This window comes from Emydura macquarii, unplaced genomic scaffold, assembly GCF_026122565.2.
Source record: "Emydura macquarii macquarii isolate MOO-44397 ecotype Brisbane River unplaced genomic scaffold, CSIRO-AGI_Emac_v2 contig_2795, whole genome shotgun sequence".
NCBI lineage: Eukaryota > Metazoa > Chordata > Testudines > Chelidae > Emydura > Emydura macquarii.
In genome coordinates this window covers 2833572-2858060 of record NW_027132932.1, presented here as the reverse complement: position 1 = coordinate 2858060, position 24489 = coordinate 2833572, and the positions used below count along the sequence as shown (strand labels likewise).

The following is a 24489-nucleotide window of genomic DNA, read 5'->3' as shown; positions in this document are numbered from 1 at the left end:
TAGATGTGTTGAGGATAGTGTAGAAAATCATTTAAAAAGAGTAAATTTTACTTTTATTATGTTCTCACCTATTAAGAACATAAGAACACCCGTCCTGGGTCAGACCAATGGTCCATCTAGCCCAGTATCCCGTCTTCTGACAGTGGCCATTGCAGGTGCTTCAGAGGGAATTAATAGAACAGGGAATGATCAAGTGATCTCTCCTTTCTGCCATTCCTTTCCTTTTATCTAAAGAATGACTGAGATCCTTTGCCTCCCATTTTTTTGGGGGTATTTTGTTTGTACAAGTGTGCATGTATGTACATGCCTCCTCCTTAAGGAGGGTGTTCAATGTTGATCTAATGCAAAATCCAATCCTTGTTAGTTCCAGAGACAGGTCTGAACCTAGTAGTTTTGCTTCCACCCCTTCAGAGGGAGAAGGATCTGCTATAAAATTCAACACTGGCTTGGGATTCTGAAATCGAACTCCCTCTCTACCCTCCACCAGATGAATTTGGGCCCATCTTTTTTTTTCCATTCTTTGTTAGGCCTATGAGGTCTGTTTGGTGTGGCTTTTATTTTCTCTAAATCAGAAAGAAGAGAACAGAGTCATAACAGAAGGGAGACCTCTGAGACTGAGGCAAAGGGAGAGTTGATGGAGAAGGGTGAAGGGAAGAAGGAAAAGGGAACGTTTTTTGGATGCTCTCAGGAGCCTGTGTAGAGAAGGATGCAGGGAGAGTAGGTTGATGGGAAGAAGTTAAATGAAAAGAAAAGGGGAGAGAGAAGGATTGTTGGCACACATGTTAACTTTGAAGAGCAAGAAAGCTCATGTTAACTTGGAAGAGCAAGAAAGCAATAAACAAACTTAAGCCAAGTCAGTTTAAAATTTGCTCTCTACTTTGACAGTCATACACGAATAAATATGGAATCACAGTTTTTGAAGAGGCACTATAACTACTTTATTTTCAGAGGAGATGCTTTAAAGGGCAAGATGTTTTTAAAATTATGTAAATGTTAACATGCATTTCACAAATTAGCTTCTAGTTGTAGCTCTGAAGAATGAGATTTAGTGGAGCAACCTTGTTTTGTAAACATAGCTTTACTGATCTTGTTCTCTTTTTCTTTTTTTTTTCTTAAGGACTTGGTAAATATTGAGATGTTCTTGACTGCTAAAGAAGTGGAAGAATCTTTGGAAAGACAAGAAACTATGACTTGCTTGGCTTGGTGTCATGATAACAAATCCAGGCTCAGGAAAATGAAGGTATGGAAAATGTAATGCACAAAGCTTTAATTTAATGTATATTACCATGGTTATGTGAACTCCTTGAGTATTTGACTTAGCCAATTAAGTTTAAATTTTGGGTCTGAATGCTGACCTAATATGTACTAAACTAAAGATCCCTAAGTGCAAAATAAATCCCTTTAGTATGCCTAAATCAGGGCAGTTTTACCCACTTAGGCTAAGGTTAAACTTGACCTTGAATCTAGGTCCTTTAGATGCAAGATTTTCCTTGACAAATTACAGTGAAGTAACATAACAATATTACCTTGCTTTTTAATGTGATTTACAGAAACTTAAATGCAAAGGGGTATAATCTCATCTCGATGCATGAGGATTTATGTGCATAACTCCTTTGCATCCTGCTGAGAACATACTTTACAGGGTGTATATGAAGTTGTCTTTAAAAAGTATGGAGAGCAATTGAAATGCTAAACATATGTCCTCAAGCTTAACACAGTGGGAGAAATTTACTTTAATAAACCAGTTTTAGCCAGCTATGAAGACTTAAAGAAATGAGTGCTACTTCAAATATAAGATGCAATAATGCTAACTTAGAATGTAGTTTTCTCAAAAAAGCTGCATGTAATTTAGTATCTAGCTAAGTATATCTCTTTCCAGCCCTTGAACTCCATGAACTGAAGATAAGGAGTCACTCTGTTTATCCATATATAGTTAGTTTAAATTCCCTTGTCTTTAAAGTTGCTTTTAAAAGTATGCTGTAATCTTTTATAGGGCTTGCAGAAATCTGTTTTAACTGATATTAACCAAAACCCCTGCCTCCCTCAGAAAGGTGTTTTGTGTCTTTTTTTGTTTTTTTTAAAACTAAGCGCTTTCTTTAACCAAAAATGTCTGAGTGCACTTAATGACAAGCAAAGAGTGACGTTCTCTGTCACTCAGGGGCGCCAAAATGAGAACGAACCGAAGATGGGACGCAAAAGTAAATCGGCCTGTGATTACTCTAAAGAAAATGATGATCTTGTTATGGAAACCATTAAAGGAAAACCAGAATTGGTATGTAAACATTGCTGCATAATTTTACTGCTCAAGAAAACCTTGTATAATGTTAATATGTTAAGTAACATAAGAAATTAAATATGAAGTATTCTTAAGTTTTTTTTATCAACAATATTCAATGTAATAAAACAACTTCCACGTCCCCAAAAAATCTATTTCTGCAAGCCCTACTTTACATAAAAGCTAAGGCTGTGAGAGATCAGAGTTGGAGGAAATTACAATGCTTCTTTTTTAAACACGCAGGAATAAATTTCTATTCAGTGTAAGGCGATTTGGCTGCTTGTTAGTGTTAACTTGCTAAATCCTTGCCCACTTTCCTGTAAGTCTAACCAAAAGTTAAACTGGAGGAAAAGGGGCAGGGGAGAGGAAGATGTCCTGCAGTCCCACTGATTTACCACTCTTGTGAGTAGTGCTGTAGGATTGTGCCAAAATTAGTGCTATATTGTAATGAATCTGAAATCTACTGACTACATGGTTTTTTAAGTTCTAACAGTCTATAAAATCCAATTTAGCTATTGGCTTGCAGTTCACTGGAGGGCATCTATACTTCTGGAGGCTCTTTTTTCCAGGTATTTTAAAGGGAGGAAGTGTAGGTCTAGAATGTATTATCTGTAGGGGATTGTTGACTACTAAAGAGTGGATATTTTTTAAAAGATACAAAAAATAAACTAGTCTAAAATCCCAAATGAATGAGATAATGTGCAGAGTTAAGTAACTGGATATTTTAAAACAAAACACTTGAAAATCAGCTTCTCTGTTTTCTCTGGCTGATCCACATTTCAAGAGTTTTGCCTCTAGCAAAAGTTAAGAGTACAGGACAAGGTAGCTCTTAAAATCTTCTGGAGTCCTTGCTTCTCTCTGGACAATTAGGCTTGGTAGTTTAAAAAGAACCTATTTTCAAACAATGAGTCGTAAACAATTACACTTTAAAACTACATATTCCATCAATGTCACGTTGAGTTTAAATTTCTTTACAAGATTTCTGATTGTTAAAAAATGAATGGCTATCATAAATGTGTTGCGCTAGTCACCACAAACAGTTAACTAACCCAAATGTGGAACTGTTCAAATTCCTGCTGATGTTATTGAGGAATTTCAATATTACTGTGCAGATAAACAATAAACAAAAGGCAACCATTTATAAGAAACATGGGGAAGAAAAATGTTTGCTGAATTGAGCAGACAAATTTGAGGAATAAGTTTATTTTCAGAGATTCAGTGTTTTGTTTTGTTTTTTTTAAAAAGATGATAAAGTACTTGACTGTGCCCCTATAAAGAGGCATAATGAATTGTTCTTTTCGGGGGGAGAAATTTTTTTTAAATTCCACATGTTCAAAGTTTTCCTATAGGTTTTGGGAACCTGTGATAAATTTGATTTAAAGGGAAACTGTCAGTTTACATACCTTTTTTCAAAAGCAGGTAAAGCAACTTGGTTTTAGTGTCTGTAAGATTGTCTTTAGTATGGCTTTTAAAACGCTTTTCTGGGTTCTTTTTGGGTAGGGGAAAGGGGTTCTCAGTGAAATAAATTGTTGTGCTGCTTTCATGCTAACATGAACATTGAAATAAGAATTCAGAGACCCCTTTTGCTCCAACAATCCTGCACAATTCTATTGAGTTCCATAACTAAGAGGGTCCCTCTGCCTTCATTATAGCTTCATCTCAGAAATTTCTACAGTACCTGCTCTCTTACAGTTGGAACATAATACAAAGCAACACCACTTGTTCATTCACACCCAGGAGGATGGTGGCAACCGTCAGGACAAAGTTGATCCCTGTTAAGACAATTTAGTGTTGAAGAAGGGCGAGGAGTAGGAGGCTTTTTGTTTGCTTTTAGGGAATTTTATGCCAACATCTCACTGTCATGTAGCCAACATTAAACTATTTTATCTGCATGAATACCTAAAAACAAGCAAAGTTGTATGCCATTAACACTATTTGGTGGCATACTGAGTATTTTGAGCGCATAAGAAATGTGCAGTGCTGCTATGGCTCCGTCTAAGACCTTGTCTTGTCTTTAATCTCAGAGCTGTCTGGAGTTCAGCCTAAGGATTCAGGAGTTCATTGAACTCATTCGACAGAACAAGAGACTGGATGCTGTGAGGTATGAAATTAGGATGCTTACGAAACAATTTTCTTAATATGATAATATTACGCTTTATAAGAAACATGAGACTATTATTGCACACCCAGAAGCTCCACTGCAACGTCTTGTCAGTATTGCTATTATCAAACACTCTCTTGGGATTTAATAGACTACAGTTCATATTGGATTATTTGGAATTTTAAACACAGTAATATCATTCTAGATACATATTTAAAAGCTTTAAAATGGTTACTGATAATAAAACTTTCAGGCTTTGTGAAACTTTGGAATTCAAAAGCAATCATCAAAAATATACTTTTACACTGTTGGTCTCTTGGTGTAGACAAATGCTTATAATACACAGTTCAGTTTCAGTTACTATAGTAACCCTTAACCTTGAGTACAAAGTAAAAGAGGGTAGATGGGATTGGCTCGCTCAGCCAGACTTCTTATGTCTCAAGAAAAGAAGTTTCTCTCTTTATATGGACTGGTTGGAATCTGATTTAAATTTTAACATTTTGACCAAAAATGTTCATGTCTAGAACTAAATATAGACAGTTTCAGCTCTGAAGCCTTTTTCATTTCACAATCTTTTAAACTTGAGGATTTATTTGAAATATTTTAGTTCTTCATTAAATGGATTATATTAATACTTTGCAGTTCTGCAGTGCCTGTTATCTGAAGGTCTCTACTAAGTTACAAAAAAATAAGACTCTCCTCACTTTTGTGAGGTGTGTAAATGTTATTTTATGTAGGAAAGGACAGTTCATGCTTGCTCAAGGTCTTATGGTCAATGACAGATCTGGAAATAAAACCCAGAATTCATGACTCAGTCCCCTATTCTAACCATGAGACAACTTTCTTGTCTCTGGGTAAGTACTTATTTTATTGGGTCAGGAAATAATTTAAAATGCACAAGCTTTTGAGTCAGTGGTCTCAATCTAACGTGTTGGAATAATGTTTCAGAACAGGAAACTGATTATGTTAAAATGAATCAGATGCCTTTCCTGGGACTTTGTGGTATGCAGATAATATGTGGTAATATTGTGTTACTAAGATACAGCACAATAAGAGAGGGTGTTTAGAGAGGCACGGTTATAATTACCTTACCACTCCAATTGCATTTTGTTAACCTAGTGTTACTTTATAAAACCTTGTTGAAACTAACAGGATATTTGCAGGATACTTGCATCATTTGTTGTAACAGAAGTTTTTTATGATAGGGGTAGTGCTACAGTCATACCATATACATCACAGAAACAAATACAAATTCTCAAAGTTCCTAATCTGAACCTCAATTCTTACATACAGAACACTATTTAAATTACATCTGAATGGAATACCGTATTGTCTTCAGAAGGGAGGAAAAGTCAAAGTGGATTCTTAATTATGGGCTACCTGCCCTGCACTGTGATTTTCTAGACTGATGCCCTACAGTAACATTGTGCTGCTGTTAATGCAATTTTGTACTGTGTTAACGTCCTAAATGTGACAAATTATGCTTTCTGCATTATCCAGTTGTTGCACAGTCAGCTTGCTTTTTGCATAACAGACAGCTTCTTGTATCAGTGTGCAGCAAGCACTATAAGAGCACAAACCAATGCCTTAGGAATGTGTTTTATTAAGAATACCATAGCAATATTTCAATTAATATACCATATCTATAGTTAGTTGTGTATACTGGAGAGAACAGCATTATGTGCATCGAGCTCAGAGTATTTCTCAACACACCTCGTCCTCTAGTTCCTGTTGTACTTTCACTTGTTTAGTATTGTAAACCCCAAATTTTCAAAAATCATGCATATTTTTAAAAAATAAATGTTGTATTTTGGTGTTTGAGCCTTTGCATACAATTGGGTCGTGCTTTTAGGTATTTCTCTGCAACCATGAGGGCTAAACTTTTTTTCTTTGCATGGAAACTAAGATTTTCATAATCACTGGATTCCAGGAACTGGGCCTCTTAAAAAAACAAAATGAAACTACCAAGTAACATCAAACTCATGATAAACTAGCGAGAGTTGGCAACACTAGCTCACCCATCTCTTTGAGATGGCAGCTGTGAGACCATTACAGGAATCGGGGGTTTATTGAGACAATCTGGGGCTCTGCATGGCCTGTCGTTGGAGTGGTGGTTGGAGTGGAGCCCTGCCCGGAGGGGCAAAGACCTGGCTTTCTCTTTCCCTCTTCTTCCCCACCCTGGAGTGGTGGGAGTTCAAGGGTCCAGTGTTGGGGTTTATCTGCTTTAGTAGGTGGGCCATACCCTCTACATTCTTCTCCAGCCACACACACATCACTCTCATGGTGGTGTTGGTATTGCCCCTGAAGCAATGGCGAGTCAGTACCCCATTGAGATGCATGAAGCACTTTACACCTCTGAGTTCTTGTTTCAAGCTATTTGCGCTCTCAGACAGATTTCACTGCTTCAGCGTAGTCTACATGGGGAAATTTACCAATGTAATTATGCCAGTAAATTTTTCTGTGTAGACAAATCCTCACTTATGCTTAGGTCACTTTTTCAATCTTCTCTTTACATCTTTCAGGGCTAGGGGTGTAGAAATTTAAAAAAATGGCTGGGGGTGGTGAGCACCTAATTCCCTTAGCGTGGGATTTCCAAAGAGTGCATAGATTTTTTTTACAAAAGCTGAGGTTCTAATATAAGCATGTGACTCTAGGAGCTGGAGCTCTAGGGATGAGCCTCTGGGTGTTTGTGCCTTAATTAGGACTGGACTAGAATTAAATTTTCTAAAAGACTTTTATGGATCTCTGAAGATAAGGTTTCAAATTCAAAAGTTGTGTGATGTAGTGTTACTTAGACTTCCATAGATCTACTCATACCTACTCTACTGACAAGTAAGAATGTGTATGGTGTTGTAATTTTGTGTGTGAAGAAGCCAGAGAAAGGTACAGTGTATGCTGACCTCTAAGTTCTGTCTACCTTCTGTTTTCAGCCAGGCATGGTAGGTGGCTAGTTCCCAGGGTGCATGGGAGCTGCAGACTTCACTGCAAAGAATTTTGCCTGTATATATAGGCAGTGCCATCCCTTTATAAAGCTGAGAACTGGAAGGAGAAGGAGCTGCTCCACTAAAGGATTGCAAAAGAAGCCTTGTAAGGAATTGGATAACTGGTTTGGAAGGGTTCATGGGGGAGAGAAAAGTGGTCTGTATTGGGATTTTAAAAGCCCTAGAGTGGGGCAAAGATGGATGAAGAGACCTTGTGCAAAGAAGCAATGTGGGCTTGAGGTCTCAAGTGGATGCCTGCTTCATTCCAGGTGCCCAACACCAGACCTTGTGATAGAGGGCAGGCAGAAACTCCCCTTCACCCACCACTATATCGTATGGTGTGGGTGAGAGAGATTGGTTTAATTTTATTAGAGCTATGTTGAAGCTAATCTAGTCTCAGGTTGTTTCCAATGAGGCCAAGGTCGTTCTATCTACTACATGTGTATAATTATCATTGGTGTTCCATAATAAAGTGGTGCAGAAATCAAAGACCTGCAGCAGTTTAGACAGACTTCTTAAGTTGCAGTTGGACATAATGAAGAGGAGCCAATGGAAGAAAATGGCAATGTATGGGTATGTAAAAATTACTGCAGTATTGTGAGGACTCTTCTCAATGAGAATCTGTTGGGAGTAAACTTCAGATTCAATCTCAGTTCTTCTGTTTCCTATGCCTAGTTCCAACTTCACTCATACATGCTGCTTATTTTAAACTACCACATCATATCTTTCCTGTTCAGTCCTATCTCCCCGCAAATCTTAATCTCTCTCAACCCAACCCAACCCAACCTCGCTGTTCAACATCCTAAGAAGTAGCTTTATGTAATTTGTAGAATGATTTTGTCTTTTAAGCAGTTCTTTTAGAGAATGATGCCAGTCTTAGTAAGCATGAATATGCCATGTGCTGTCATTTAGCCACAGACACGTACAGATGCTTTGATATAGCTCTCAAATGTAAGAAATAATGTATAACTTTTGGGAGGAAGCATGAAGGGCTCTCCAATAATCTTGATCTTTCTGCTGAAGCAAATGCCCTCCAGATCTGTTGAGTATGGTGGTGTCTTTGTGCCGTGTGGCTTTATTGTCTTCTTGTATTGCTTCTGTGCCAAGCTGGTTGCCATGCATCCTGACAGTGGGTGGTCATGCTCTAAAAGTACTATTTTAATTGCTGGGAGTTATTTACGTTATTCAGAAACCAGACAGGGCAGGGGTGGGAACAAGATGTAGTGGTGATTGCCCCAGAACTGGGACAAAGTGGAGAAGGTGGCATAATGTTTTTATTCAGAGTCTGTGGACATTTCTTCTTCCTTTCCCTGCAGTGGCACTGCATTAGAAAAGCCTTTCAAGGTTACTCCAGGGCTGGTGGAAGGAAGTTACTTTAGAGATAAGATGTGTTTTGTGTCATTATTAGAGCAAAGGTTCAAGCTTAGAAAATAAACTCTGATCTTTTGCATGACGGCACAGCATATTGTCAACACTAAATAACCTAAGTCTGGTCTACACTAGAAAATAAGGTTGGTTTAACTACATCAGTCAGGTGTGTAAAAAATCCACACCTTTGAGCAGTGTTGTTAAACTGACCTAAGTCCCCATGGAGACAGTGCTAGGTCGACAGAAGAATTGGTCTGTTGACTTAGCTACTGCTTCTCAGGCAGGTGGATTACCTGCTCGGATAGGAGAACCCCTTCCGTCGGTGTAGATAGTATCTACAATGAAGCACTACAGCAGCACAGCTACATTGTGCCGCTATAGCGTTTTAAGTGTACACAAGCCCCTAGTTTGATCCATGATTTGCTGCACTGCCAAACCAAACAAGCTAAACGTAGCTGTGTCTTTAAACTACATCAAGTTGACTTTCATTTGCTTGCAATTTCAGCAGAACGTTTCATGGAGGTTAGGACTAGACCTGTTCTGAAGCCTCACTCTCTGTGCATGCTATTGCTTAGAACAAAGCAAATAAATTCTTAGCACCAAAATGCTAAAATTCTGTGCAACTTGCTAGTGAGTCCTTGCCTGGCAGAGAGGACGTTTGGGTGTGCTGAGTCAGCCCAGCCACTAAGGTGTGTAAAATCGCCCACCCAGGCATCTTTAGGTAGTGATCTATGAAAGACCCGCATTGCATCTCTCTGGGAGGAGAAGAGTGACAGCAAGGAACCACACTGACATCACAAACTGTTTCTTTTGGGCCTCTCTTGCTAGAAGGGTCTTGATTGTTTGTGTCAGTGCGGATGGTTGGCAGTAATTGGTCAGGGGAAAATGGAGTGAAACAGGAATTGATTATACTGAAACACTTCAATAAAAATACAATGCACTAACACTAAATAGGAGTACATAATGTTTGTAAGTGTGCAAAAAATTAATATTTGGCGTGTTATCTTTAAATTTCTGCACTTATATTATTAAGATATATAAAGGGTGCCTAAAGCATGTGGATTGATTCCCTTTTGTAAAACTCCTATAAAATAAATCTAAATTATTACAACATAAATGGAAAACCTTTAAAATAGGCCCCCCAAAATTCTAAACATAAGGAAAATTAGAAGAGTGCTAGGGAGGGGTAAATACATTAGATAAAATAAGTAAAAGAAAATAAAAGCTAACGGTTACAGACAGTAAGCTGTCAAAGGCAAATGACCATGAGCATGCAACTAAAATGCTAAGGCTAGAAACAATAACTATGTTTAGTGGGAAATTGGCAATGGCAAGGAATTATATAACAGACCTTCCTTCCTCCATAGAATTAATAAGACACTTGCCAGTTTACATCCTAATCACTTTGGGCCCCGATCTGCCATCTGCTCTATATTTCATTCAGACTCGGAGCAGACATGGAATAATTGAAAGAATTGGCGCTTTTGCTAGTATATTCTGTCCTTTTCTCTTTCCTCATTTTGTGCATCTTTTCTTAATTGTAAGCCCTTTGTGGCAGGGCAAAGTATGTGTGTGTGCAACACACAGCATACTTGTGGGCACCACACTAGCTTGAATAGTATCTAATAATTATAACAACTTCATTTATATATCAAGGTGCTATTTAGATATCCACCTGTCTTAAAATGAACACACAAGATTTTCACTAGTCTTTCAGAAGAATGTCCTATATTGTAAAAGGAAATGTCCAATATAGTAAAAGGGATTGTTCCCCTTTTCTAATTGCCCAACAGTTGCCTACACCTCCACCACAAAATCAGTGTATGAATTTTCACTTATTTGGATTACCTACCTGTGTGGGGTGTGATGAGGTTCTGTCCTTTATTTAAAGTAGGTTGAATTTGAATTCATATTTCCTAAGTTGTATAGTAAGTCTATAAATTGAATTACCACCTTAACTTGTTCTGCAAGTGCATATTTTAAATCATTACACTGGATTTTTAAGGGCAAAGGATATGTGTATTCCATATAAAATATTTAGTTGATCTTGAATCGCAACAGATGCAACTGGCAATTAAAACTTTTCCAGTTGTAATAGTGCTGTCTGCATTGTTTTGGGTTTTTTTCCTGCCATAAGAAAAAGGGGAACTGCAGAATGTCTTTGTCTAAGTTAATGCTTTTGACAGCCCTGATTCACTTATAGCACTGTGCATTCTGTGTTCAACATCTCACTGCTAGCCCCCAAAGAAACTTGCTTTAGAAAATACTGTTAACTAGTGAATATTTTGAATATTTCTTGTCTGGTTTGTTAACTTGAAAACAAATATTTTAATGAATAACAAAGAAAATTTGAAAACTGACATTTTGGAAGGGGTAGCATAAAAATTCGGATTTGCTTTTAGCAAGCCTCCACAACTTCTGTTTTTATTAGCTTGCTTCTGTTAAGTGCCTGCAGCAGGATTCTTTCAGTATTGTGTCCATGGTGCAATAAATAGGTCAGGCATCCATTAAAAAGCAGAGAAAGAGGCTGTTTACCAAGTAGTTTCCTGTATGAATGGAACTCGGGAGAGCTGACATTTTGTTGAAACGCAGCTGGTGTTTAAGTTTGAAAGCTTTGCTTACTGCCTGCTGAGAACCTCCAAAGTGACATATTGCTTTTAGGATACAATTGATGTGAGCTTTAAAAATATATATCTTATTTAATAACAATGTTTGAATTTCTGAAGCTTTTTAGAATATGATGTATGCACACTGAGTTGCTCCAAAGTAGTTCATCAGAGTGCTCTTGAAAGAGCAAGTTTCAAGAACATACAAAACTGTTTGTTTAATGCTAAGACTGTGACATACTCACAGATAGAAAATTCAAAGTTCAGGCTAATACTCCATCTCTAATTCATGCAGCTTTAAAAAAAAAAAAAAAAAAAAAAAAAAAAAGGTAAAACCTTTTACGAAAAAACCCCAACCTTTTACAAAATAAGTTAACTTCACACTTCCTGGCTTTTGTCAGACTTCTACACTTCTGTTGAAATTTTGCATATTTAATTGCATTCCAGGGTTTTTCAACACTGTCAGGATGTAAAAGATGTATAATGTAAGAGGGGTAATCATGAAAGGTTTGATTGAGATGCTTATAAAGACTTTTTGTACTCAACTAGATCTTAGCTGGAGGCAGGAAACCTTGGTTAAGAAATAGTGCTGTGTACAAAGGGAAACTAAACTAATTTTGGATCCATTTCTGCTATAAGACTAGGCTTGGACAGCATCTTGGTTTTCTTTGTTCTATTTTTATTTTCTGAACAGGCGGATAAGTGGAAGAATTTTATGGTGCTTTTTCAGTACAAACTTATTTGACTTCTATTAAAGGGGTTCGAGATTAAAAAAAGGTGTTCTAGCATGGTCCATTGAGCAGAATGCAGAACATGTACTCCCTGATAACACTTTACATTTTGTGTTCAGTTATTGCCACTTCTTGATTAATACATTCAATCATATAGTAGGTAGAGATCCATGTGGCTTGTATATCTTGTAAATGTGTATACTGCAGCTATACTTGGAGTAGTGACTGTGAAAATCGTGGGTTTTCGTATTCTCTGATTTCTCAGTCAAATTTGCTCTGGTTTTGTGTCAGATAAATTGTGTGTTTGTCTTTGTTTGTTTAACTTCTATGCCATCATACATAGGTCAACTTTACGGACAAATCAAATACAAATACAAGGTCCTTACCCCCAAAGTTTACAAACTCATCCTGGGATATGAGAAATCAAACTGCTCTTTCTGCCTATTACACCATTATCTGCAATGAGAATTTAGCTAGCAATTTTGGTGATGTATTGGGCAGAATAAATTTATAGCTCACTCTGTCATAGTTGTATTGACCCACCTGTGTTAATGATGGTAAAAACCTGTTTTTCGAGTGCTTGCTCATGTCCATTCCATGTCAAGTGTTTCTGTGCGCCACATTCACCAATTCTGGAGATTTTTCCCTTAGTGACCATAGGGCCAGCTCTAGCGCTCTCTGCAGTGGCATGCATATGCACCAGTATAAGGGTGCTCAACAAATATCTCAACCAGCTGAAGTATGGTCTCCCTGGCATCCAATATCCCCTCCCTGGATCTGGAGGACTGGTACATCACCCTCAACCTGAAGGACGCATACTTCCGTATTTCCATTTTCCATGGCCATAGGCAGTTCTTATGGTTCATAGTAGGAGATAACCACTACCAATTCACAGCCCTCCCAATTGGCCTATCAGCTGCGCCAAGGGTGTTCACAGAAAGTATGGCAGTAGTTGCAGCCTACCTCAGACATCAGGGAATACAAAATTACCCTAACCTCGATGACTGGCTCATTAAGGGTCTCTCAGAAGCTCAGGTCTGGCACAGTGTTACGGTACTACGGGCCACCTGCCAAGAACTGGGCCTGTTGGTAAACGAGCAGAAATCTACATTAGTACTCGTGCAAAGGATGGAATTAATTGGAGCTGTCCTCAGCTCTATCTGGGCCAGAGCATTTCTACCTCAAACCATGTCAGACCTGATCACCAAGGTCACATCTCACCCCCTCATCACAGTGAGAGTTTGCCTCAGACTGCTGGGTCATGTGGCAGCATGTACCTCCATGGTACAATACACAAGACTGCACCTCAGAACCTTTCAAATGTGGCTAGTGTCAGTTTACTCCCCGAAAAGACACAGCGTCGACATGATCCTTACGATCCCACCTCGAGTATTTGCCTTATTGGCATGGTGGACAAACCCTACACAGGTAGCAAGAGAGGTCCTCTTGGTGACCCCACTTCCAATACTTTCCTTGGTATTGGAGGCCTTGGGCCTAGGGTGGGGAGCCCACCTTGGCTCCCTCAGGAACCAAGGCCTCTGGTCCACAGAGGAGCTGACATTAAACATAAATGTCAGAGAGTTTAGGACAATCCATCTAGCCTGCTAAGTATTCCTCCCCCAGATGTTGAGTAAGGTAGTATAAGTATTGACAGACAAAACAGCATCAATGTATTATGTCAACAAGCAAGGGGGAGCAAGATCCTCAGCTCTATGCCTAGAGGCACTCAGTCTGTGGAACTTTTGCATGGAACATGTGATCCACCTCGAAGCCTCACACCTTCCGGGGGTCATGAACACATTGGGAGATCACCTCAGCATATCCGTTTCTTCTCACCTCCCTGCACCTGGAGGCAGTCAAGATTATCTTCCAGAGGTGGGGAACTCCCCAGGTGGACCTGTTTGCAACCAAACAGAACAGGAAATGTCACCATTTCTGTTCCCTGCAAGTACCTGACAACATCTCGCTTCCTGACGCTTTCCTCCTGCAGTGGTCAGGAGGCCTGATGTACGCCTTTCCACCGATCCCACTCATCCACAGGGTCCTCATAAAGATCAAGAAGGGCAAAGGGTGGGTCATAATGATCTCTCCGGCATGGTCCCATTAACACTGGTTTGGCATGTTGTTGGACCTGGCAGTGGCAGCCCCTTCGACACTCCCGGACCATTTGGACTTGATTTCACAGGATCACGATCGGCTGTTACATCCAGACCTCGCCTCTTTACATCTGACGGTGCATGCTGCATGGGTTAAGTCCTGAGGAGCAAGTTTGCTCCACTCAGGTTCAGAAAGTCTTGCTGGAAAGTCGAAAACCCTCTTGTAGAGCAACTTATCTGGGAAGTGGAAATGCTTCTCCTGCTGAGTGGCAGAAAAAAACCTCTCCCTGACCCAGGTATCATTGCACTCCATTCTGGAATGAATACTTCTCTTGAAACATCAAGCCCTGGCATTATTATCAATCAAAGTACACATGGTGGCCATCTCAGCCTTTTGCCTGCATATCCAGGGCAGATCAGTCTTCTCCTATGAGATGATGACCAGATACGTGAAAGGCTTGGAAAGGCTATTTCCGCAGGTCAGAGACCCGCTTCCCTCGTGGGACTTCAACCTAGTTTTGTATGAACTTCTGGGCCTCCCTTTGAGCCCATGGCATCCTGTTTGCTTCTTCACTTGTCCTGGAAAGTTACCTTTCTGGTGGCAATTATATCAGCAATGCGAGTCTCTGAAATCCAGGCTCCAACATTGGAACCTCCATATACTGTGTTTTACAAAGATAAGATTCAGCTGTGCCCTCCATTTCTAACAAAGGTGGTATTGCAGTTTCATGTCAACTAGGACATCTTCCTTCCAGTCTTTTTTCTGAAGCCGCATTGCACTGCATCTTTACCCCTTGGACGTCAGGTGAATGCTGGCTTTCTACATCAAAAGAACTAAGTCCTTTTGAAAATGCATGCACTTCTTCATCGCGGTAGCCAAGCAAATGAAGGGTCTGCCACTCTCATCACAGAGGATTTCCTCTTGGATTACCATGTGCATCAGAACTTGTCACGAGCAGGGCAAAAATTGCACCTCCTGCAACTCTGACAGCCCATTCGATGAGCGCACAGGCTTCAGCAGTGGCTTTCCTAGCCCAGGGTCCAATACAGGACATTTGCAGGGCCCCAGTTTGGTCTTCTGTTCGCACCTTTATATCCCACTATGCCATCATACAGTAGGCTCAGGACGATGTGGGCTTTGGCAGAGCAATATGGCAATCGGCACCTCTGTGAACTCCTGGTCCACCTCCAGAGGTACTGCTTGCAAGTCACCTGACATGGAATGGATATGAGCAACACATCTCGAAGAACAACAGTTGAAGAAGAAAAGACAGTTACTAATCTTCTGTAACTGTTGTTCTTTGAGATGTGATGCTCATGTCCATTCCATGGCCTACCCTCCTTCCCCTCTGTTGGAGTTCCGGCAAGAATGAACTGGGGGCGGGAGCTGGCAGCGCCCTTATAGTGGCACATACATGGGCCACTGCAGAGGGCACCAGAGCCAGCCCTACGAGTACCGCAGAGGGAAAAATCTCTGGCACCAGTGTGTGCGCACACACCTGACATGGAATGGACATGAGCAACACATCTCAGAGAACAACAGTTATGGTTAGTAATTGTCTTGTCCATTTGCCTGTAGTGTCTAGAATCTAAAAGAGTAGCCAGTATATAATCTTTGAGGTTTTTACAATCTTTTAAGTGCCGCGTGAAGCTCTGGCCTCATTTGAAATTAGTGGCAAAACTCCCACTGACTTCAATGAGGCCAGAATTTCACCTGGTGATGTAGTTGTCTTCTGTAACTGAAGGAATTGTTGTAGGTGAGGTGTGATATGATACGGCCTTGCCTTGAGTGGTAATTATTGATGGTACTTGGTCAGGCTGCTAAGAATAGACTTGACTAATCAAAATTACTTTCTTTTGGTTACAAGTTTAAATATTGTATAGAACCCTTCCACCATCCATACTATTAAATTATCTCTGTATGAGAATCTGTCATGTTTTTCTTCTACTCCAATGACGGTTGCAGAAATTCAGTGACTCAAATATCATACTTTGTGTTCTCATGGCATGGTAGGTGTGGGAGCATAAGAGAGGAGGCAAGACACCAATGGAAGAAAATAGACAAAGCTGATGCTGGCAGATAGCTTGGAATGTAGTGGTACAGCAAACTCATTGCCCTTCTCCCAGTGGTAATTATTGATGGTACTTGGTCAGGCTGCTAAGAATAGACTTGACTAATCAAAATTACTTTCTTTTGGTTACAAGTTTAAATATTGTATAGAACCCTTCCACCATCCATACTATTAAATTATCTCTGTATGAGAATCTGTCATGTTTTTCTTCTACTCCAATAACGGTTGCAGAACTGAGGTGCCATTTGCCCTGTGGCTCCGTAACTCATAATAATAATATATTCTAAGTTCTTCTTTGAATGCTGGTCCCTATTTATGTATCGTGTGGGTACTCATGCACTTCATGTGCCTGAGACCAGAAGATTCTTGCTAGTAGTGTCTGTTGATCCTCAGCACTCTTTCTCTCTTTGTGCTCTGATCCAAGGGTATAAGACACTGTGTGGACCTATTTCAGCTCTCCAGTTCCTTCTTACCACCATATGGTCTTAGAAGGAACCCTCCAGTGTCCACAGTCTTACCCTCCAGCATTGTTTCTGTAAATATTAAACTGTAAATAACTATTTTTATTGTAGTTTTGTTAGTTTCAGATAGTTAGATTTTGGGAGGACACTACCCTCTCCAGGCTGCCCTCCTCTTTCCTGGCATGGTACACTGATTATGCCCAGGATTCATGTCTCCTGCCACTGTTCTTTCCCAGTCACTGAGGACCACTGGGGGTGTCTCTACTGCTTAGAGAAGCTCATATCTCCACTAAGTGCAGTATCCGTCACTCCTTCGCAAATCCATCAAGTGTGGGAATTGAGGGCTCAGGAAGCAACTTATGGAACAGGCTATGAGGCTCTAGTTGTATCTGGGCTGGGCTATGAGGCTCTAGTCATATCTGTACAGTGGGCTGAGGTGTTGATGAGCATGCCACCCAGCACCATCACTTCAGATGCAGGAGCAAGCAAGGATGAAACCAAGTACTCTTAAGAACATAAGAACAGCCATACCGGGTCAGACCAATGGTCCCATCTAGCCCACTATCCTGTCTTCCGACAGTGGCCGATGCCAGGTGCTTCAGAGGGAATGAACAGAACAGGTAATCATCAAGTGAGTCATCCTGTTGCCCATTCCCAGCTTCATCTCAGACTTACCGCTAGGGTGAGAAAACCTCTCTAAAGACGAGAGAAACTTCCCACCAGATCTGCTTCTGAGAGGAGGACTGCATCCCCTACACCCTTGAGATTGGGTGTCTCATTTCTCCTGGCACCAAGAGGCTTGAAGAGCCATCAAGGTCCTGGTCCAGACAGCAGGCTTCAGTGATTAAACGTCTCCACTTCAGCACCATCAGCGGGAGCAAGCCCAGGACCATTGCTACTGAATAGAGAGTCATGAGCCTCAGTTGGAACACCTTTGGTATTGACAGACAAATGACTACCCCATACATTATCGGTGCCAACTCCAAAGGTTCGTAGAGACAGAATTTATCATGATGACAAATACACCACTTTGCAGGCATCACCATCCTGTCAAATCTGGATTCTCCCCTCTCAGCCGAACTGATTCTTCCAAAGGAGATTCTGACACCATCTATCCATGAATGTTATGGAAGAGACTGTTCTTCTATTCCCTTTACAAGCTAGTATCATTCCTCATGAACAGTTCTGACAGCAATGCCTTTGGAAATGGAGCCCACATTTTTTTTCATCAGGTGAATCTGATATTGGGGAGAGACTCTCAATATCTCCTCCAAAGGATGAGAGCCCAAAAAGAGGTTCCACTGCAACCCATGATGGATCTCTCTCCCTGGCCCTACTAAGGACTGGGGGACCTGTACATGCATTATCTTGAATCCCCCATCTGGTCCAGTTGAGAATGTCACCATCCCTCTCCTCCGAGAAACCAGCGTGAACTCTCCCCAGAGCTGATGGAGGAGGAAGACAAAGAGCCAGACCCTGAGGTATAGTCAGATACATAGTCTTCCTTTCCTGACAAGAAGGTTGCTCCAGCATCAATCTTCACCAGACAATCATAAGCAATTTCAGGAGTTATTTCGAAGGATTGATGTCTGCCACATACCCTTGGAAGAAGTCAGTCATCCCACAAACTCATTGACATTTTGCAAAGTACAGGCTGTACTAGGGTAGCACTCCAAGTTAATGAGTCTATCCTAGAGCTGGCCAAAGAGCCATGGAACACCCCAGTGACATGTGCACTCTCTTCAAAGAGAGCAGAAGAATGATACTTTGTTTCTCCCAAGGGAGCAGAATTTCTTTTCACTCATCCTGCCCAAAACTCCCTGATGGTTCAAGTTGGTACAGAGAGAAGTGGACAACCATGTGTCAGATCTTCCCCTATGGACAAAGAGGCCAGATGCTTGGATCTCCTAGGGAGGAAAAGCATTCATATCTACCAGCTTCCAGTTCCATATAGCCAACTATCAATCCACACCACTCCTTATGTTCTCTGATCAGAGCACAAGGAGAGAGAGTGCAGGCATGGATCAGCGGACACTACTTGTAAGAATCTTCCATTCTCAGCCACATGGAATTGCACGTGTACCACAGTGGAATATAGATAGGGGCCACACATCTCAAAGAACTCCACTTATGGAAGGTAGGTAAACTTTCTTTTTTTAATTAATAGCATCTTTAAAAAAGCACCCCGCTCCCTCTCCTCTCCTCCTCCTCCCCCCCCCCCCCCCGCAAAAAAAATATTTTCTGTAGGGTGTCTGGTGAAAGTGTTGAACTAGCTCTGTCACAGGTTAGATACTACTGTAACTCACTTCACAAATATATTGCTCTGTTCCTTAATTGATTGATTGTTAAAATTTCAGCTCTCGGAAAAACTTGAATCTGGGCATTCATAAGATGACTACTTTAGGACCTTTCTCAGGAAGACTCTATACAGCACACTTAAAGTATTGGCAAACCCTAGTAACTTCATGTTTCAACAGGGGTTTTTAAATGTTAATCCTCTCAAACTGTTTTTTAAAAATCACTTTTAGTTTTGCTTTGAGTAAATTATTTTGTCTTGTTCTCTAGTCTTAGTAGACAAAATCTGTTTGATACACAAGGTGGGTGAGGTAATTATTATATTTGGACCCAGAAGTGAAGGAGATAGCTTCCCCGTGTCTAATTTAAACACAGCTATCTGCTGTGGTGACTGTATTGTTCTGGCAACAAATAGAAGTGAGGCTCTGCTCTGAGTACAGAGTGCCCAACTATCCACTCTACTTTAAAATACTTGTCTGTCTGTCTGTCTACACCTATATACAGTCATTTATGGGGCTAACATAAAACACTATATAACCTAACTAAAAGTTGCGGGTGGACTACTGCAGACTTTCAAGTTGCAAGGGATGATTCTGCCTTGGAATAGCAATTCACTTGCTTAAACAATTTATAAATTCAGGTGCACTGCTGGTTTTCACACCCTCTTGGTGATGACGTGGTAACGGTAGTATGACATCCTTCTATACAAAAGGAACAATCAGTGATAAGGAATCAACTGGATCTGGTACCAGAGTTCTTTCTGACAAGTCATGGACATGAGGAGTTGTAACAGGAGAAGGTTCAATCACAGGAACAGAAAATCCTACTGGAATATCCCCGGACTTTGGTACTTGTCGAGACTGCAACTAGCCCATGTGTCCTTTCCATAAAGCACCACTGGATAGTTTTACTACAAACAACACATGTCCTGTGCATTTTACAAGTTCTTCAGGCACTCATTTCACTCCACCACCATAGCTGTGAGTCCACATTAAGTCTCCTAATTGAAAAGAACAATGGTAAGTCTCACATTTATCAATTTGCATAGCTTGGGATTAGACTATACATAAGGCAACATCAGGATGTAGCAGATCCAAACAGGTACACAAAAGATGGCTTCAAAAATGAGTTGCAGGTGATTCCTGTGTAGAGCATGTGGTGTGTTCCCGTAGACAAGCAAGAAATTATCCAGTCTCTGCTGATGATTCCAAGTAGACTTGTTAACTCTTAAGGCATGCTTAAGTGTCTGTACAAAGCACTCTGCTAGTCTGTGTGTAGCAGAATGGTATGCAACAGAACGATGTGCTGAATTCCATTTGAAGCTAAGAACCTCTTAAATTCTTCTGAACATAGTTGAGGTTTGTTGTCACTCTCCAACTGTAACGGTAGGCCATACTGGCTAAACAAGGTACAAAGATGTGCAGTGGTTTTGGTAGCTTGGTAGTAGAAGTCATTCTGAAAACTTTTGGCCATTTCAAATGGGCTCAACTATGACCAAAAACATATAAGCTTTGAATAGTCCAGCAAAATCCACCTGACTATGTGTCCAAGGAGTTTGAGGCCACAACCAAATGTGTAGACAGGCTGGGCCAGAATCATGCTGAATTTGCTGACACACAGTATAGCACTTTGCCTTTCTCTTAATATCTTTGTCAATCCCTGGCCATATGACTCTGGGCTTCAGCTTTAATCCATACAATGCCAAAATGACCCTCCTGAAGAGCTTCCAAAACATGAGATCCAAGTGATTTTGGAATGATCACTCACATGCCCTGTAAGATACAACCTTGATTCACAGATACTTTGACATGATGTGAATTGTGCAAACTGGGAGTTCTTATGATCAACACTGTACCCTGGAGTACAATTCCTTTCACAAAAGAAAGCACATGGAGATAAAACACTTTGTCTGATGTTTCATTGGGTTAGCAGAAGTTTGGACATGGCAGGTGCAACAGCCCATCAATGTTGCTGTGCTGAGTTCCTTTATGGAATTAAATAGTGTAGGAATGAGCTGAAAGTAGCAATGCCCAGCATTCCATACGAGCAGCAGCTAACGATGGAATTTCATGTTTTGGTCCAAAAAATTGAAGTTAACAGGCAGTGATCTGTCAGCAAGGTAAGATATCTGCCATGCAGATAGGTATGGAACTTCCAAATTCTGAAGATAATGCTGAGAGCTTCTTGCTGGATTTGTGTATAGTTCTTCTCAGGTGCTGTGTGTGTTTGTGAAGGGAAGGCAATTGCTTTTTCCCTGCCATCAGGAAAAATGTGGGAAAAAGAACTCAACCCACTCTATATGGTGAAGCATCATAAGCCAGTTGCAAGGCATCAAAGTGCATAAGAACTTTGGCTGATGTTGGTTTCTTTGCTTCCTTAAATGCACATTCACATTTTTTAGTCCCTTTCCTTTTTTTTCGGGCTTGTTACAGTTCATGTAAAAGTGCCAATACTGTCACCAGGTTAGTCAGAAATGTACTGTAGTAGTTAATTATTCCTCAGAATGAATATAACTGTGACGTTCTCTGGAGAATCACCTTCCTCTTTCTCTCATGATTTTCTTAAGCCCATGGCATCAATTACATATCCAGGGTATTCAGCAATATTTTGCAAATGTTTTGACTGCTTGTCAGACATAACAGCAAGCTTCAGAGATACATTGCACATTTGTTCAAGTTCTTTTTAACAATTTTTGGCATGTCTGTCCAGTATTTCTTGAGGGTTTTGACGTGCTTTCGTGATCGCCTTCATCTTGGTTCAGTTCACCTTGTGCTTCTCAGGCCCAAGTTCTCTCAAATAATGGTGGATACTTTCAACCATATACAGCTGATCTAGTTAAACTTTCACCTGGCGCATCCATTTGAAGACTAACTTTTCTGTGGTATAAGTTTTCAAAAGCATAGAGGTTTTTCCAGAGGAACTTGTGACAAAGTTTGGTGACAGGTAGATGCAGAAGCCAGTGAAACAGCAGCTCCCACGTCAAGCTCCATTCTTGTAGGAACTTCCTCAATCAGGGGTGCGACCCAGATGCCATCCTTATGCCAACTTTGATAACACATCCAGTGCTAGGTCTTGGTCATTGTCACTAGAGCTCTTGCCTTTTTCCACATTCTGAATCTCAGATTTTCATACTTTCTGTGGTTCAGTCTTCATAGGTGTCTTCTTGGTTACTCTTTGTTGCTGGTCATTGAACTGTGTGACGGATCATGGCAGTGCGTCCGTTCTGCTGGCACTTCCTGCAAATGACTTGGTGTGCCTAGCAATCCTCCTTGCACGTGTAGTTTTTGCACAGTGGCCATATGGAAATGCCTTATGTTCCTGTGTCTCTCCAGTTCAGGTGATGTACTTCTTGGTTGACACTAAATTCTTAAAGGACCCTTCCCTGTGGTTTCCATGATGATTGATACTAAACAGTCTTCTGTAATGTAAGCACTGATACAGTCAGTAACTTTTTTTGGATCTGGTCATTGCATAATCCAGAGACAAATTGGTTATACAGGGCATTGCTTAATGTTTATCCAAACTGACAATGCTCTGATTACCTTTCCCAAACTAGAAGAAGATTCTGTGTAGCTCAAAAACTTCTCCTTTTCACCAACAGAAGTTGGCTTAATGAAAGATACTGCTTCACTCTCTTATCCTGGCTGGGACCAATATGGCTACAACACTGCAAACAAAAATTTGTTTAGGCATTCCATAGTTCAGACTTTGTCTTGTTCCTCCAAATATTCAAACACTTAATCGTGTGTGTGTGAGAGTGAGAGAGCATTCATCTCCTGCATGAAGTTCTGTATTTAAAATGTTTGCTCATATATGTCTTCATGGAATAACTATTTCTATTGATGGTTTACTAATTTTATAGTATTTTACATTGACATGTAATTTGTAATATTCTTTATGAGAAGTGATTTTTTTTCCCCAAAGACACTGTAGTTCAAAACTAAATAAATGCTTTTATGATGTGCATGCTTTGTTTTCTTGATGGCTTTTGTAATTGGCTTGTCCCAGCTAGCCACATGCTGTTATTACCAATTTGGATTTTTTTACATTTTATAACATGAAATGCTTGGATCATAATTCTTTTCTCCCCTCATTCCTCTCATGCACCTGTGTGTGCAAAGCATTACACATATATCTAAACTCCCATAGAATCAAGAGGAATATAAGGAATTCCTGAGTTTGTGCAATTGATATTTATACAGTGTGATAAGTATTACTGTAATAGAATAAATGCTGCAATGAAATAAATTCAAGGGTTTTTGTTTTTTTTCATCTTTAAGATCGGGGAGCCTAGAAAGCTCTGGGATAAATTCTCTAAGATTAAAATCATTCTTGCATTCAAATCTGCAGAATGTATTTTCAAGCACATTGTTATCTCTGGATTTTGTGTACTGGATGCATAATCTACAGTTTAAGCCCCCTTTTTTTTTGAGACAATCTTTTGTACAGATTACATAAATGCATTTATCTTTCAATAAGAAATCCATTTAAATGAGTTTATATTTACCCATGTATTCTAAATTCTATATTTCAGACATGCAAGAAAGCATTTCAGTCAGGCTGAAGGAAGTCAGTTGGATGAGGTCCGACAAGTGATGGGAATGTTGGCCTTTCCTTCAGACACTCATATCTCCCCCTATAAGGTAATTTTTCTACATGTATAATAGGTTTTAAATTGCAAGGTAAGCATTGGACTTCTGTTCTTATGGAACAATGTATTGATAAACTGTACATGAAATGTTGTTTGTTAATTTTCACTGCTTAATAGCCATCATATTAAACACCCACTACAGTTCTTAATTTTAATATAATATTTGCTTGTAAAAATCAGTCCAACTAGGTTCCTTTTATTAATTGCATTTTTAAATCCATTACCTTGTGAATGGAGGGAGAAAGGTAACAAAGTATCTAAACTCATATAGTATCTGAACACATAATCTTTGTCTAATATTAAAACTAAGGGTGTAGATTTAATAATTACTGGTAGTAACCACACCCAGATTTGAGTTGACAGTTATCAATAAACTATCTGCAAATCATCATTACTTTTTCTGTAGATATTCCTATTTATAAAGAAGTTTGATTATCTCCTTTGCATGCTACCCCCCCCCCCCGTTAAATAGTATTTCTCAACATTAGAGATAAGAAAATAGAAAATGATAAAACAATTCATGTTACATAAGTGAATATAGCCATATTGTTGGCCATTTTATAGAAACCTTAGCTGAATAGGCAAAGAAAAACACTTACATTTATCTACTAACTGAAATATTAGTATTAAATTAGTAATAAAAGTTACTGTGTTGGTAACAATATTTGTAGAAGGCCCTTGTTAATTTCAAAGGCCTGAGCAAAAACTGGAGTAATAGAAATAGAATGAAATTTAATAATGGAAAGTGTAAGGTCATGCATTTAGAGACTAATAAAAAGAATTTTTGCTATAAGCTGGGGATGCATCAGTTGGCAGTGGCAGAGGAGGAGAAGGACCTGGCTGTATTGGTTG

The 24489-nt window shown here is 39.9% G+C and overlaps 1 protein-coding gene across 3 annotated transcripts in view; it reads left to right on the top strand.

The window, feature by feature from the left end:
• The window catches only part of MAEA (macrophage erythroblast attacher, E3 ubiquitin ligase), a 123274-nt gene that overhangs the window by 89276 nt on the left and 9509 nt on the right, over window positions 1-24489 (top strand). For 2 of the 3 annotated variants that reach the window (XM_067567651.1, XM_067567649.1), the window contains exons 4-7: window positions 1118-1240; window positions 2159-2272; window positions 4300-4376; window positions 23521-23629. In XM_067567651.1, the coding sequence (XP_067423752.1) occupies window positions 1118-1240; window positions 2159-2272; window positions 4300-4376; window positions 23521-23629 (423 nt within the window). The remainder of the gene's footprint in view (window positions 1-1117; window positions 1241-2158; window positions 2273-4299; window positions 4377-23520; window positions 23630-24489) is intronic. The other variant, XM_067567650.1, reaches the window with a different exon arrangement.